Consider the following 17,602-nt stretch of genomic DNA (forward strand, 5'->3'; position numbering starts at 1 on the left):
CTTACTACACAGATCAGTTTGATAATTAACAGAATCCAAAACAATGTACGCACAGCCAAATAAATTATGATGATCAGATTCCTTGTGTCCATAGGTTTATTTCCATGTGTTCCTCAGTTTGCTCCTGATCACTAATATAGTTATTCTTCACAGGGCTGAGGTAACAGCGTAGAAACTTTAATACTCAGTATTTTGCAAGAAACTACGTTAGAAGTACCAGGGAGAGAGTCAGAGCTCTGTATTGACACATGTAACAAGACAAATCCATAAACTGAAGAGCTCTCTCACTAATAGTAATAGTGCTACCAGAAGACTGATTTCTCGTCTACACAAAATATACTGGTCCTTACGAAAGCTTTCTTTTGTCACTAAGATTCCACAGTTTGATAGAACAGTTACAGAAGACAGCGCCGCTAGAATTTCACGAGCCAGACAGTGCTAGCATAAGGCATTTTGTAAATAGCTTTGCTGCCATGGAAAACCCATAAAAGTACACTCTTTGTAAAAATTACAATTCAGACTTATTAGACCCAGTTCTTAGTTTTGGGCTGTGTAAACAGTTACCCAGAAGCGTGTTCCCCTGCAAGCTAGTCCTGGACCTGCAGAGATGAAAGCAATCACCCTCCTGAATTTGAGGTGGTGTACTGAGGAAAAGCATATACATCTAAAATATATGGGAAAAGAGAAGATTGCCTTCAAAGGAGGCAGTTCTCTTGTTCCTCCGCAGTACATAAGTTGTCATCTTCAAAAGGTTACCATCAGTATGGTCCCTGAATGAAGGAAAGCAGTAGCAGGAATGAAAAGAATTCAAGGTAGTAACATCAAGCTACACTTTAATTTTTCTGAGTATATACAAAAGTTGAGAGGCTGACTTCTAAATGTTAGTTGTGGCTTATGCCAATCTTGGTCTCCAGGAAAATCTGCTCCTTTTCATTGTCCTATTCAGACATCTGTTCTCCTGCTGCTGGAACAAGCCTATAATCATTGCTATATCTGAAGTGCCTGTAAGTCCAAGATGCCAGGAGCCTTGTCTATTCAGCTGCGGAGCCATATTTACGGAATATAAGGCAAAATCTGTAACGCTGCCAGGACCTCAAGGAAGCAAGCCTTTAAAAACCATACAGTATGCTGTATTACAACCAATTAAACTAACTACTGTTACAACCAACTATTAAACTATAGGGTTTTATAAAAATTCTAGGATCCCTATGAGCTTTGATAATACTTGCATATTTAATATATAGAGCCAATATTGCTTCCAAGACCTACTGACGAATATAGGCAAGACCTCCAGGCTTATGGCTGGTGTACAGTGATATGGTGACTTCAGGATACAGCTACCTCTGTGCCAGAGTTGACACCTGGAATATTTGGCCTTCAGTAGAAGTCAAAGTTCAGAGAGGGGCAATACGACCAAGTGAAGTCACCAGTTGCCAAGCCTATTTCCTCGTCCTCAACTTATGTAAATTGACATCTATTCTATCAGTAGGCAGATCTCAGAAAGGTCAAGGTGCAGCTGATCACTATTACCAGCGAAACTTCAGCAGTAAATTGAAAAGCAAATACCCTATTAAGTCCCTCTAACTTGACAGCTTGGAACTTGCAGCTGACATAGCAAAAGATATTCTGCAGTCATGCAAAATACACCTCAAGAAACAGTGTCTTGATGCATACCTTGTGCTTAAGGTTAACAGTGACATCATAGGGATTAATATTTTGCTATTAAAATAAAACGTTAATTATTGGGAACAGAGCAAACTGTCAATCTAGGATCTCCCTGTCTCCTGCATTTTCTTGATAATCTCTATCTTGCTTTCAGTCTTCAGCAGACAAGTTCAGAAGATTTAACTTGAAATGAATACAGAATCATTCCTCAAGAACAATCCTTCCACAAGATCAGAGCTAACACTTCACGTAACTCTACAGTGATGAAATGCACCATATTCACATTGCCTTGTTCTGAAGCTGGCACTAAAGTTCACTGCAACGTACCTATTTGCAGTGCACCAGAAGTTTTGGCACAAATAACCAGTTGCCACACATACGAGATGTTCTTTTGCTGGAACCTGGGCATACTGTTATGCCAGATCATGCCCCAGATAGCCTCCGACTCTGGCAGAATAGGCTTCTCTTCCTGAATCAGGCGCAGCTCAGGACTGCTCAACCAGGATTTGCTCATCCTCACATATTCAAGGCTGAGCAGGATGCACTCATCAGCTATTTGTCAGAAACCTGCCATTTTGTTCCAAATTAAGATAACATTCTGGCATTCCACTGAAGACATCATACCAGTAAACGACCAGGGCTTAAGCTAGGGTCTGTCACAAGCACATGGGCATAAGGCTTTTTATTTTTTTTAAAAAGGGTAGCATTTCCGTTTACTTTGTGGATGCCCAAACTGACTGCAGGTCTTGAGAGCTTCCTTTCCACTTTTCATTAATTTTTCTGGCATCAGGCAACATAGTTTCATCTTCAGTATCAGGCAAAAATGGACTAAGGGGTCATCATCCATTACACTAAGAGTGCACAATATTAAGCAAATATTTGCATTTTCTCATAAAGCCTATTACAGTAATATTTTTCTCACTGACATACTCAAACAAGGAGCATGGCTAGTAGTATCATTGGCAAGCATCATGCTGTTCTTTTTCCATTAGCCAGATGGTGCAATTAAAGCATTTACCATGTTTACTGGAGATGGAGTGAAAAGGCCATTTAACACAGAAAATTCAGTAGCGTTAAATTACAGAAAGTAATAAGAACATATAAAGAAGGCAAGTGTCCCTCAAAAGTTACTAAATTTTTATTGAACACAATTCCCAGCTTTTAATTCCATATTTGACTAGTTTTTAAAAGCAGTCAGAAAAACAGGTACTTGGACCTCTCTTGGCATTATCCAGTTATTCACTGTTGTAGTTAACTGGATATTACGTCTTGTTCCAGTCAATACCTTTACCTATCACAGAATGCTTCAGAAGATTTATAATGAGCACCTCATGCCATACAATGCAATTTTGTGCTTTATAATCTGCACTGCCCAATTCCGTATTGATTTAACAATAATATCAAAAAACACCTCACAAAATCTTAAGAGTCTGGGAACCTACCTAAACAGACTACAGCCACCTCTTCCAGAAAGTTACGATAAAGCCCAGCAATTACTTTCAAATTGCACTTTCAAACAAGGAAACTGACAGCAAGACTTTACATGAGGGCCTTATTACCATTAAAACATGACTGACTTCTTGGCTGAAAATAGTAAGGAATATTATTCACCTTCACAGCACAGTATGATGTTCATGTTCAATTTAGGGTGTGGGGGAAAAGGATCAGAATTTGACAATGTGAGATTTTGCTTGATAGGAAGATTTATGAAGATGTGTTTCTACTCTTCCACTTAATTAGCTACTGTTAACTTGGGTTTTTATATTTTATTACATCTAACTACTACCATAAAGAATACCAAAGATTTAGAATGGAATTAAGATCCATTTAATTTAATGAAAAAAATACTTGATTTCAGTAATTTTTCTGAGCAGGGGAAGCTATTAATTTGCTGTAGCAGCTTAGGGACAGTATCACATTAACTTGCTGTTGTATCAGTTGAGGCTTTGAAGAGTACAATTAAATCAGCGTCTTACTAGTTGAACCCATTAAAAGAAAAAGCTTACAATGTCACTGCTGGAGAGCGATGATACAGAAGAGGCAGATGAGCCAGAGGATAACTGTTGTGTACTAGTCAATGACAAAGTCAAGCGTTGGTTGTAAGGTGGTTCAGAGTCTCTGTTCTGTTGCTGTTCTCCACTGCACGGAGCTATCTGGTCTCCTATTTTCAACCTATTATCTGTTAACAGAAAACATAAGTATGATTTAAGAGCACAGAATACAAACACACAGGCCTTGAAGTCTAAGAATAGCTGCAGTTTAACAAGCTAATTGACAAACAGGCTCAGAGAAAACTAGTCTTGGGTTAGAAACTTACAAATGCCTTTTATTTTATCTTACATATCTCAAAGTGATTAATTTCAAGGCATGACTATTTCAAATTACATCAAATTCAAGAAACAATTTTAAGTTGGTTTCAGAGACTCCTGCTATACCTACCACGTTCAGGTGATAAATTAATTTTGCTCCCCCACTTCTTTTTAATCCAGGCCCTGTAGTCAATCACTTCTTGCGTCACTTTGATGATTCTACCTAATGTGCTAAAAAAAATTTTCAATTAAGTATTAAACAAAGATTGTTGGTTACATATTTGCAAGCGGTTCAACAAGTAACCAAATTATGCTAAAAGTCAGTTTAAGATATCCCTAACCTAAGAGTTCTTTTGAGTTTTCGTTTCCTTAGTCCATTATTTAATCCACTGAAGCATCACAATTTTTAAATTAGTATATTATTTATCTTCTACTATACTAACATGCAAGCACTGACACATAGGTAAGTGTATTTCTAAATGGAGTGGATCTTAATTATCAAGAATGTACATGCAGATACCAGTGTACTTGACAAAAGCAGTTTACAGGTTCTTGCATTTCTTCACACAAGAAAATATTTTTTCCACAGAATCTGTATTAGAACAGTTATGGGATCCACTGAAGATATTAACATCCCAGCACCGCAGCTGACCTTCATGCTGAAGACAGAGACCTTCACTAGTCCTTGCTTACGGATTTACAATACAACTTAAAAGGTGTAAGATCTCCACAATTATAAAGGAAGTACCATGGATCGTGAGGTAGTGGAAACAAGAAACAGACTGGCTCCAAAACCAGAATAAGTTAGAATTTAAGAAAATTCATAACAGTAATTGGTTCAAAAAAAAAAAACCTACCTGGTCCTGCTGAACAGTGACCAGTTATCAACAAGTACAAAGTAATATTTTTCCCAACTTTCAGCTATTTGAATTGTACTTCTTGGGCAGGAGTTGTGTCCTTGTTTGAGAGCTAAACTTTCAAGCTTTCCTTTCATCAGGGACTACTGTATGAAACACTAATTATAAAATCCACACTCAGGATACATGAAGGACTATTATACAAAAATAAGCTGTGAAAAGTTGTATTTTGAAGAAGGTAATGTTATTTTAGTTTTGAAAATCTTCAAGCATTACATCATAAAGATACATTGTACCTGTACTGGAATTTTGTTTTGGTTTATTATTTTGTCAACATACATTCTCACGACATAACAGCATTTTAAATATTCTATGCAGTTCTGGTTTCTCAGTCTCAAAAAGGAAGTTAAGCCAGAGAGGACAAAATGAAGACAGGGATCACCAATACTGCAGAGAATCAGCTGTTGCCCTTGGAGTTACAGTTCTAAAGACAGCAGTGTCAGTACAGGACTCAAACATACACATGCTTGGTCTCTCCAGCACTGCAACAGACAAGGAAATCTTGCAGATAAAAAGTTTCATATGAAAATGTCTTCAGAAAGATTTGAGCTTTTAATCCAAGATAATCTATAAATTCCATAACTACTACCAGCTGTGGTCTTAGAATCTGAAAATGCGCATGGACTGAATAACACAAACTCTTATGGAGAAGGAGTTAATCAAGTCTGAAGCTTCGTGGTTCAGCTTCCCAGAAGCAAATCAATAATCATGTCTTCATGTAACAGAAGGAAAATGAGTGATATAAGATGGTATTTTTATCAGCCTAAGTGACTGATATACCAAAAATGATGCCTGCTCTCAAATAGATGCTACACCAATAATTATGGCAGAGTTGTACATACAGGACCTGGGAATGTCTTCTTTCACTAGCTCTCTTCACAGAGAACAGACATCAAAGCCCCAAACTCTCATTTTTGGTAGAAAGGCAGAAGAAAAAAAAAAATTCACTAAGTTATCTATCAGGTCAGAAGTTTAAAGGCAGATCCATGCTACATTGCTCCTACACCAAAATTAAAAACATTCACTATGAGAGATCAGAAACTGAACAAAGATTAAGGCTGTACTGCCATATACTTAACATAGCAGCAAAGAAAGAAGCAGCAAGTGTGATAAACTAGATAGTGCTCTCAAAGATTACCATTTCACATGTGTGGGACTCAAGCGCACACACACAGAGTCAGAGAATATTTAAACTAAACATTTTAAGATGTGTTTATATCTGTTTTCTACACTGAAAAGGTTTAGGAATTAAAAAAAAAACCCAACCCTATTAATCTGGCCTGCCTTTAGCATAAGTAAATTTCACACTTTTGTGTTTCTTTTTTTGACTGAGGCCAGAATTTTTACAGATGAGACACACACACAATTCTTCAAAGATCTTTAAAAGACGTGGAAAAAACATTGTTAACTGGTTAATAAAATTAGACAGTTCTTCTACAAAAGACATCCCTTTAAGGTTTTCCCCTTAATATTATATTACCGTAAAATCAGGTATAAGCTATTTAAATACCTAGTTTATTTTAGGATAAGAGCTCAGAAGCTTCTCTTTTTAACCACTGCAAGCCCTCAGTTCACAGGGACACTTCCTAGCTGTCACTAAACGACAACTATGATGCAAATAACCTTAAAATGCTCAGATTGCTGGCAAAAGATTCAGTAAAATCAAATTACCTAAAGCTCCAGTCAAGCCCAACATGAATCAGTGAGTTTCAGAGCAGGGGAAAAAAAAATAAAAAATCAAGTCTGTGAAAGACTAGTCAAACTAGTTCAGTAGGCCTTAACTGAACTTACAAAATATCCCCCTGGTATTAAAAGGGGCAACATTACTAAAAAGGCAAAAGCAGGGACTAAAGGGCATGAAGAATCACCCACCGCAGCAGAAGAGCAGGTTCAAGACCATCTAAGGAACCTGAAGGTGTGCAAGTCCATAGGACCACAGGAGATGCATCCACAGGCCCCAAGGGAATTGACACCTGAAGTTGCCAAGCCACTGTCCATCATATTTGAGAAGTCATGGAAGTTTGGCGAGGTTCCCACCAACTAGAAAAGGGGTAACATAACCCCCATTTTTAAAAAGGGAAACAAGGGAGACCTGGGGAACTACAGGCCAGTCAGTCTCACCTCTGTGCCTGGCAAGATCATGGAGCAGATCCTCCTGGAAACCATGCTAAGGCACATGGAAAGCAAGGAGGTGATTTGTGACAGCCAACATGGCTTCACCAAGGGCAGATCGTGCCTGACCAATTTAGTGGCCTTCTATGATGGGGTGACGGCATCGGTGGACAAGGGACGAGCAACTGACATCATCTACCTGGACTTATGCAAGGCATTTGACACTGACCCACATGACATCCTTCTCTCTGAACTGGAGACACATGGGTTTGACAGATAGACCACTCCAGTGGATAAGGAATTGGCTGGATGGCCGCACTCAGAGAGCAGTGATCAATGGCTCGATGTTCAAGGGGAGATCTGTGATGATCGGCATTCCTCAGGGGTCCATATCTAGGACGGCCCTGTTTAACATCTTTGTTGGCAACAAGGACAGTGGGATAGAGTACACCCTCAGCACTCAATGACACACACAGCTAGTGTGGTCGACACGCTGGAAGGGAGGGATGCCATCCAGAGGGACCTTGACAGGCTGGAGAGGTGGGCCCATGCCAACATCATGAAGTTCAACAAGGCCAAGTGCAAAGTCCTGCACATGGGTCAGGGCAATCCCAGGCACAAATACAGGCTGGGTGGAGAATGGATCAAAAGCAGCCCTGAGGAGAGAAAGTTCAGTGTGCTGGTGGACAAGAAGCTCAACACAAGCCGGCAATGCACACTTGCAGCCCAGAAAGCCAGCCACATCCTGGGCTGCATCAAAAGGAGCGTGGAGGGAGGGGAGGCGATTCTCCTCCCCTACCATGCTCTCACAAGACCCCACCTGGAGTACTGCATCCAGTTCTGGAGCCCCCAACATAAGGACATGGACCAGTTGGAGAGGGTCCAGAGAAGGGCCACAAAGATGATCAGAGAGCTGGAGCACCACACCTATGAAGACAGGCTGAGAGAGTTGGGGTTGTTCAGCTTGGAGAAGAGAAGGCTCCAGGGAGATCTCATAGTGGCCTTCCAGTACTTAAAGGAGGCTTATACGAAAGACAAAGAGAAACTCTTCAGCAGGGTCTGTTGTGATAGAACCAAGGGGTAATAGTTTTAAAACAGAGGGACGTAGATTCAGACTGGACATAAGGAAAAAAATTTTTACAATGAGTGTGTTAAAACACTGGAACAGGTTGCCCAGAGAGGGGGCAGATGTCCCATCCCTGGAAACATTCAAGGTCAGGTTGGATGGGGCTCTGAGCAACCTGATTGAGTTGGAGATGTCCCTGCTCCTTGCAGGGGTGGTAGACTAGACAAAGACCACAGAGCACCTGAGAAGGATCTGCTTGAGCACAAGAAAAAAAAATCTAAAACCTTTACCCAGACAAACACTCTATATATGAAAAGTTGATATTGCTGATATCTCTTGAGACAGCATGCATTCTAGTGACATTCACCCACCATTCACGATGTGAAACAAGGGAAGGACATTTTCAGACAGCAGATTTCTGCTTTCTGTGTCAGCAGATCTAGCAGACAAATTTAACATTCCCTTTGACAGCTCCCAGAGCTCCCAGGACTATCTTGGCCAACAAGGGGGAACCCAAACTTAAGATACAGACCTGTCAGCAATTAGATCAGTTGAACTGTACACTAGGAAAAAAAAAACAAACAGTTTTCAAGCACAGAGATGGAAAAATCACTTTATATGTGGCCCCGATTATTGTTCTTTTGAATATTATCACCTGTAAATGACAACTCCAGACATGCAGTAGAAAAAATATGTCAAGGCTTCCTAAGACTCTGAACTATGGCCTGTTGGCATGACAGTCTCTTTCCCTCGTCCACCTGCACCACATGTCTGGCACCAATAAGGAGGAACCTGCTACCTATCTGCAACTCTAGGAACTAAAAAAAGGTTTCAAGAAGCTTAGTTATACTGGAAGGGCACATCACAGCAGAACCAGTCCTCCATTTCTCATTTCATATGACCTCATCTGCCTCACAGATGTGGCTATGCTACTGTTCAGAGATACAATCTGTGTACACATTGGTATCTGAACCATACAACAGGCCAACATGTAAACCAACATCCTGATCTACAGACATACGTATTAACCTAAGGACATCTCTTTGTCACATCCAGGTCAGCATAACTTGCTGTCAAATGGTACAATACCACTCTCTCCATCTTCCCCCAAACATGAAGTCCTGCTGCTTCTCTTGCTTCTGATCAGCCCACTATGGAGCCACAAGCTGGATCAAGTTTCTCACATGACAGAAGTGTTGATGTATTCATTTTCAGTCAGGCAAGAGTTCCTCTGAGAGTTCACCTTCTGACTGCAGGATCGCTAGACCTCATCCAAGCAAGAGTCAGGAATATACAGACTGAGAAGGAAGAAAAAGGGCAGCTGACAGGCGACAGCCCACAGATAGTTAGGCTAGACAAGGGACAATGTGAAACTACACCTTAATAAAAAGACCATGCACAGGGTAGTAAAAGATAGTTCACTGTTTCAAAGAACATGAATGAATGAGCAAGAGCTCCTTGCCAAACATCTGCTAAAGTTTACTGTGGTTTACCAAGAAACAGAATACAACTGGGAAAACAGTCACTAACTTGGAACTTTATGTCGAAAGAAGAGCAACAAAGGTAGTGAAGGGTCTAGAGAACAAGTCCTGTGAGAAGCAGCTGAGGGAACTGGAGTTATTTCATCTGGGGAAAAAGAGGCTGAGGGGAGACCTTATCACTCTAACAACTACCTGAAAGGAGGTTGTAACAAGGTGAGTGTCCATCTCATTCCCCAAGTAACAAATGGTAGGACAAGAGGAAATAGCCTCAAGTTGCACCAGGACAGATTTAGATTGAATATCAGGAAAAATTTCTTCACTGAAAGGTTTATCAAGCATCAGCACAGGCTGCCCAGGGAAGTGGTTGAGTCACCATCCTTGGAGGTATTTAAAAGATATGTAGATGTGGTGCTTAGGGACGTGGTTTAGTGGTGGACTTGGTAGTGCCAGGTTAACAGTTGGACTCTATGATCTTAAAGGCCTTCTCTAACCTAAATGATTTTATGATTCTATGAAAATATCACTCCTTAGACTTCTTTAGTTAGCTCACTTAAGATGACACGCTCTTCTCTAGAGACAGGCTATACACATACTGTCACTGACCCTTAAGGAGGAGCTATCCTGTCCACAACTCTATTTTACAGCTAGATTCACATCCCCATGGCCCCAAATATTAAGAAATCAATCATGATTTTCAATCACCTTGGCTGAAGTCACACCACCAAACTTGATCTTGCACACAAGTTGTACAGATTCAAAATGTATCTGTCTCCTCATTTGCCCACCAGGAAAACAAATCCTTCCAAGGTTATGGGAATCTGTTTACTCTAACAAAATCTACTGAACTATCTCTCTCAACCTCTCCTGAGCTGTTCTTGAAACAGGATGGGTTAGATAGACTGGGGACAAAACAGTGTTAAGATAATTTCCTACCCTTTCAAGTGCTCTTCCTTTAGTCTCTGTTGATCCTTCTAGTAGAATGTCATATAGCTAGTCACTGGTCTTAAGGTGAGTCCATTGTTTACAGTTTAATCTACCACTAACAAGCCTATAAAAGGGAAAAAATGGATCAGGACAAAGGGGTCCTGGATGGCTAAGGCTTTAGATCGGGTCACTGGAAAAGTCTTTACATAGAGCCTGGAACACTCTGCCTAACAGGTGGAAGAAGGATCTGAAATTGCCCAAGCACATCAAGTTTAACTAAAAAATGAGACTGAACACAGACTGCTGCTGAGGTTCTGAAACAAATTTGTTACCAAACATCATCCACCAGAGGTCTTTCAGCATTGACAAGTCTGCTACTGGGGGAACTATTTGCACACAGGACTTTGTTAAATGCTGTTCCTCTTGTGACACCGCTCCCTTTGACAGAATGGCAAGCCACTGGCATGACGAGTTCTGAAACTCAGACATTACTGGCACTGACAGCTCAGAACTAGCAGAAAGACAGGTCAGATGTACAACACCTGAACACTACTGCTGGCACTTTTCCCTAGGTTTTAAGTCGTGACAAAATTAAAACACTTTCCCAAATACAATAAGAAGTGTACATGTGAAGTGCACATATTGATGACATCTGAGGCTTCCATTAAATGCACTTACAAATATACTTTTTGATGTCTGTAATAAATACAGGTACCTCACGAGAATAACTACATCCTTTGGAGAACCACAGAGAAGTTAATGAAAGTCAAGACCCAAGATATAAGCAAAACTTCAAGAATCTCTAAGTTGTTCTATCTATATTTATATAAGAATTAGGTTTCATTCAGCAACAAGACTCATCAGCCAGTACACATTTAACAGATTACACCTTTAAACTATCTTAAAACAGTAGTCTCAAATGTCAGTGTGTAACTTTACGTACCGCTCCTCCTATATCCCCACCACGGGCCCAAGTGCAATCTCAACCTTTGTGAATTTAATACCACAGAAAATCTAGATAGCCACGAGCACTACTAAAATACTGTCAGTTTTAAATCCAGAAGTGAAAGAGACTGTATCCACTTCATGATAAACTTACTACAGGAGAACTATTTCAACTTCCAATGACATTAATACTGGAAATTAACAGTTAGACGAGAGTTTGGAATTGAATTTAGATGGTTTATGTCACCTTTACAGCCATCCCTCCCTGCAATTAGCTAGGGAACTCAAAGCCCACTGGGGTTCTAGGGAAGTTCCAGGGAAGAGACATCCTCTGATCTAGTCCCAGTTTGTACTGAAGGTTAGAAAAACAGACGCTAGAGGAGAGATATGAATGAAAACAGAACATGGCTGACACGCGTTAATCTTTTTTTCTCCTCTCCCTTTCAAAAAAACCAAGAAAAACTGCAATGGTGTGAGCTGAGAAAGTACTAGATGTACAGTGTTTCTATGAAAGACATTAAGAATTGCGTTAAAAATGGCACATCTAGAAGTATGCTACTTTTAATGACAGTTCTGACATTATGGCCAAACTGAACTGATTCTTTTAATAGCTTACATATCAAGCCTTTTAAAACAGCTTATGGAAGTATATATTGAAGAAGTAGGGAAATGTCTAGCCTTGTTTAGCTTCGTGCCTAAACAAGCAATTTGATCACACTCATTTCCTTCGGTCGTAGTACACATATACACCATATCAAACATTAAACCAGCAGATCTTCCTTTGAAATACTTTAAGCAGAATGCTTGAGGAAAGACCAATTATCTTCTGGCTCCCTTCCACACTAAGAACTTCACACTGAACTCATCCTAGTTTTTGTCACGCTGTCTTCACTTCAATGCTGCGCATTGAGATATTACACTCATACCACTGGGCAGCCTAAATTTCTGGGCAGATTTCAATACAGCTGCAGTTAAGCAATAAATAACAATATTCTTTTTATTTATTAGATCCAAACATTCCTAATTGATTACACAGACAAATGAATATTCAAAAAGTGGACTAATTACCTCTCAGAATCTCTATTTGGATATGATCTTGCAAGTGGTGATACTGCATGGCTAAGAACAATGTAGGCATAATCAAAAACTTGTTTCACTTGCATGGCACCGTAAGAACTTCTGCCAACGTCGTTTCCTGAAATAATGTGACAGTCATCAGATCATCTTTTTTTAATATCAGTAACCAGAAAATCATTCATACTTAAAGTTCAGAAGCCTTAACAACACAGCTTAGCTCTGTTTAACTGTTTAGCCCATCCTACTCATCTTAGGAACAACTAAGTGTGCCTATTAAAAAAGAAGCTGACCTTAGGAATGACACTTAACATTATGCATTCAATTTACCACTTCTAAAATACCGGTACACCAGCGCCTGAAAGAAACAGAGAAGAGATCAGCTTAAAGCTCTTATAGCTGTCTTTTAAGAGGGAACCTACCAACCTTAAGGCATCATGTCTCACTTACCAGTACAGTTTCTGCAGGCCAAATTCAGCTTAAAATTCCACTTGTGCAATCACATTATCTTCACAGGGCCAAGTGTACTTACATCAACCCCTATTTAACCTTATCAGAACTGCAGATTAATAAATCAGCTCATACAGATTATTTACCTCCACATGATAAACCAGTTTATCAAAATCTACCATAGAGGATTCCAGAAGTTCGTACAGCATTGTTTTTTGACCAAGTCAGTGGCACTTCTTGACTGCCCCTCTTTAACCATGAGTGACATTTATAGCAGCACTCCTTCTAAATTCAGTGTCATGTGTGAGGAACTGCAGAAGTTAAGAACATGCTAAAGCTTCTGTACCAGTGACAATGTACAACCACAGGTCTCCCATTTGACACCTAGAAAGATCATGCTAGTACTAGAAAGAAGAATCACTTGAGAGGTTTTTTTTGTAGATATAGGCGACTCCAGACATCAAAGATTCACAGTCACCACTTAATTTAAGAAACACAAAGAAAACTTCCTTCAAATTGCATGTCTAAAATACAGACTAGATACTGAGTGGGTAGAGAGCTGCTTACAGTAAAAGGTTCCCTCCTTCAGAATACGCTTGAAATGCTGTGAGAACACTGGAAAGGGATGAACCACCGAACATGTTTATTTTAAGCTTGAAAAATCACATCAGGGCCCATGAACAGGTTTTAATGAAAAATCTACTTTGAAAATTGATGGGTAAAGGATGGAATCTACCCTTTGGAGGACTGAATCCAATGAGGTTGAATTAGACTTCAGAGGAACCCTTCACTCACTGAAGTATTCTGTCCAGCAAGCCATTATAGACAAACATGCTGAAGCCTGCCATCCAGGGGTAAAAAGCCAGCCCTGGCTTTACTACTTGACAACACATTTCAGTCCTTCAATATTCTCCAACCATAAACCATTTTTACAGGAAAGCATAATCAAAAGAAAACAGATTGGGAACATAAGAGCATTTTAGGAACACAGAATTCCTTCAGTAATTTATATGGTCAAATAAAAGCTGACCAAGAAATACTTCCTGTTTACTGAAGTAACTGAGTGTCATCTTCTGCATGCACCACTGCAGCACCCAGCAGCTACTAGGCTCAAAATTACAGAAGCCTTTCTAAATGGCATATTTGCAATTGAACTCTATCCTGAAGTAGGAGACACCAATACGGACCTAGGACAGAGAATCTAGGAAAAAACACATCATAGTCAAGTTCAGAGCTGCACTACAAAGTAGCAGAGGACTTCATAAAGGACTTAGTCCAAAGGCAGTTGAATAGAGACCAAGGTATTTCAGTGGTCAAGAAATGAGGACACAAAAACGTTAGTTCTACTAGAAAAAGAAAGATTATTTCAGTGCAGGTTTTCCAGGGGCAGGACACATCACTGTGTCCTGCAACAATGCCACCTTCGACATAATGACATGCTAAACACATACAAAAGACAACTAAATTGAGAAGCAGTAAAGAAATTGAATATATACAAGTAACTAAACATACACAACTGCACCTAATAGTAAATTCAAGTCCATTTATGGTTGGACTCGATCTTAAGGCTCTTTTCCAATGTAAATGATTCTATGATTCCATAAATTCACAGGAATAAAGAATACACACTCAATGAAATAGCAACCATTTAGTCCAATCCGGTGCTAAGGCAGCTACATTCGACACCCATCCTGCAGGGAGCTACACCAAAACGAAGACACTGCTGCCATAAACTGTTGGTTACTCGTTTTGTCAATTGTTGCCATGTCTGCTGCTGTGCCAGCAAAAGAAATCATAAGCCTTCCCTAATCCACTTACGGCAAACTCAGGCAGTTTAGTTTAAACCACCAACGAAGTTGTGTATGAGTCTTGATTGAAGCAGATTTGAGAACAGAGGCAGGATAGCTCATGCGATAGCATGCCTAGGTTCCTGGATTGCCTCACTCTGCACCTGTAATTAGTTCATAAAAATGTCTAAATAAACAGTCTTATTCAATTATATAGTCTGTAGAGCTTCTAACTTGCACTGCAGTTGAAAAGCAGGTATGGAAGCCAAAGCTACTACATGAGCTACTGTGAACTGTACCAGTCAAGTCTGTACAGAGGTGGCCCTACTCAACCCAGAAAGCAACATATTAAAGAAGTCAGAAGATCATATATTCACACTTGTGGTCCTGAATAGATTTTCTTCTGAGTAATTGTTCGCATTAGCAGATCACATCTTACATGCCTGAGTATCCTTCTTTTGTCACTATCCACAGACTGATCAGTTAAAGCATGTAACCAAAGTGCTCTCACTCTTAAAAAAAAAAACAGACTACAATCCTCAGATGTACATTAGTAGATAACAAAGGTGTGTGATTTCATGTATAATTCAATACTTATTCTTTCTTACAAAGTCTTCATCCCTAAAGGAGCATATCTAAGATTTCCATCACTTATTATCAGTATTACCACTCCATCAGGTAGCTTTCCATTACCTAAAGGTATTTTAAGAACATGGCTAGGAAAGGTAAGACCATGAGCTGGGACTGAAGGAGATCCATTTACATTAAGCTATTACCTAGTAAGTATCTTTTGGCAACATTCAGCATTAAAGGGCTTATTTCAGATGCTAACTTCAATGTATTTGTGTATTTTTAGAAATGCATATGTTTTATACACACACACATATATATTTGCAGATATTGAAAAGCTGCAATGAATAACTGTGGGCAGCCACCAAGGCTAGAATAGATAATCCCAACAGTTGTTGCCAATCTCAAATCTAATTACTTCCTTTATTTGCAGCCTATCAAGATGGAGAAGCAAGCAACATGAAGCATAATTAGCTCTGCAAGTTAAAGAGTCTCTTTTCAAAGAAAACACATTAAATTTAAGGTTTAGACCGTCTGTTAGTGTCCATAGCAATTCAGAATTAAGGACAACCTTTCTCATGAAGGAAGCAGCACAGGTGGAACTCCAACTCTTAAACTGTGAATTAGCTACTCTTGCCACTGCCAGTCTGAACCGCCATCAAAATCACCCCTGTACTGAGCATCAGAAATGACTGAAGGATCTTGATAATCACTTGATTCAAAGGCATAAACTAATAAGCTTCCCTGACAATCCACTGAATAAATGTCAAGGTTTTTTCACAACCACAGATTAAAGATTTGTCACCTGCAATCACAGTCACGTTCTCCAAGACAGAATATTGCTAGATCAACTTCACATAAACCTTTTCTAGGATGGTATCATCTACCCTGCTCCAACATATTCCCATAAACAGACTTCTGAGTGCCTGGCTTTGCCGTTCTCCTAAATGAATGATTTTACTTTTTACAGAAAGACAGGACAACTGCTTTGAGAAACTGAAATAGTGGCAGCTATGCACCACTGAAATGGTTGCAGTTTCTAGAAACTCCCCTCTGTGAATGATGCTAAGGGAAAGATTTTTGTCTCATTACCCTGTCCCAGAACACTAACTCAAAATAAAGAATCTTAGGCTATGTATGAAAATCAGGTATAAAACACCACTTTAAAATGCATTACCAGCTAGATTAGACTGCAATCCCAAATGCAGATTTCAACGCACTTCCCACTTCAAGCATAGATTCCTGACATCTTTGTTGGAATCTTGGTTCTCAAATCACAGAAATTAAAATCCTCTAGCGCCCACTAATAGGTCTTAGAGAATCTGAGAGGACACCTAACAGCACCCATGAGAATCTGAGCAACAAAATTGGTTGATGCCTATTCCTTCCAAATCTAGGAACTAACAGAAGGTACTGAGCAGGTAGAACTGACATATCACATCCTTCTAATGATATAATTTATCTGTTAGCCAGACATCACCATTTCACACTGAAAAAAACCCAGTTCCTCCAACTTAAAGAGTTAATCCATTGAACTTAATCCTGTCCACTACAAGACTGTCTAAAGCTATTCTTATGAGTTATACCTTTCAAGCATCCTACTGCTGAACTAGTGCATATACTCATAGGAGGGACTTTTACACTGTTTGGATAATCTTGAGAAACTGAAAGGTTTTTTTCCATCCCTGTATTTTTTGCCTGATTTCTGAATTAGGAAGCAACCTTTCAAAGTCTTCTTCCAAGGTTTAACCAGAATTTTAGAGAAAGCTGTCATGTGGCTGAAAAAGGATCGCAAAAAAAAAAAAAGATTAAAAACTTGCGCATATAGTATATAAACAAGTTTGAGGGGAAAACTCTGCAGCAGCTTATGCTAAGTTAAGCCAAAAAAACATCTGTGTCCACTCTTTACCAAAATAATTGTTCCCATCTCCTCCACAGTACTGGCACTGACCATCATGGAGTTAGAAACTCAGTAGATCTGACCACCAACATCAGAGATGATTTGTCAACTGGGCAAGGACCTAAATCCTTGGAAAAGGTTTTTGTACTGGGACACAAGTAGTAACAGAACTACACTAATTAACAGAATTCTAGACATTATCTACATACACTTGACAGGCACTCTTAGATACTGTAGGAATATGTGACTAAGTCTAGATAGGCGGAGGCTGTATTCATGAGATCTGATTCAAAGAGCCATTGTATATGTTCTACATAATTTTCCTTCTAGTTCCACCACGCAAGTTCTGAAACTCTGTGGCAGCTGACAGAAAATATCCCTCTGGGACACAGTGGTCAGATA

The 17,602-nt window shown here is 39.5% G+C and overlaps 1 protein-coding gene across 6 annotated transcripts in view; it reads right to left on the minus strand.

Moving 5' to 3' along the window:
• The window catches only part of TENT4A (terminal nucleotidyltransferase 4A), a 63,207-nt gene that overhangs the window by 20,769 nt on the left and 24,836 nt on the right, over positions 1-17,602 (minus strand). For 5 of the 6 annotated variants that reach the window (XR_015257650.1, XM_086740412.1, XM_010123229.2 and 2 more), the window contains exons 8-10: positions 12,488-12,614; positions 4,105-4,205; positions 3,672-3,844 (exon numbers count right to left, since the gene is read on the minus strand). Coding sequence is in view for 5 of the 6 variants with exons in the window: in XM_086740412.1 (XP_086596538.1) it covers positions 3,672-3,844; positions 4,105-4,205; positions 12,488-12,614 (401 nt within the window). In the remaining variant the exon portion in view is untranslated. Of the gene's footprint in view, positions 1-122; positions 203-3,671; positions 3,845-4,104; positions 4,206-12,487; positions 12,615-17,602 lie in introns of those variants that run through there. The other variant, XM_086740413.1, reaches the window with a different exon arrangement.

This window comes from Chlamydotis macqueenii, chromosome 2, assembly GCF_036417535.1.
Source record: "Chlamydotis macqueenii isolate bChlMac1 chromosome 2, bChlMac1.mat, whole genome shotgun sequence".
Taxonomy (NCBI): domain Eukaryota; kingdom Metazoa; phylum Chordata; class Aves; order Otidiformes; family Otididae; genus Chlamydotis; species Chlamydotis macqueenii.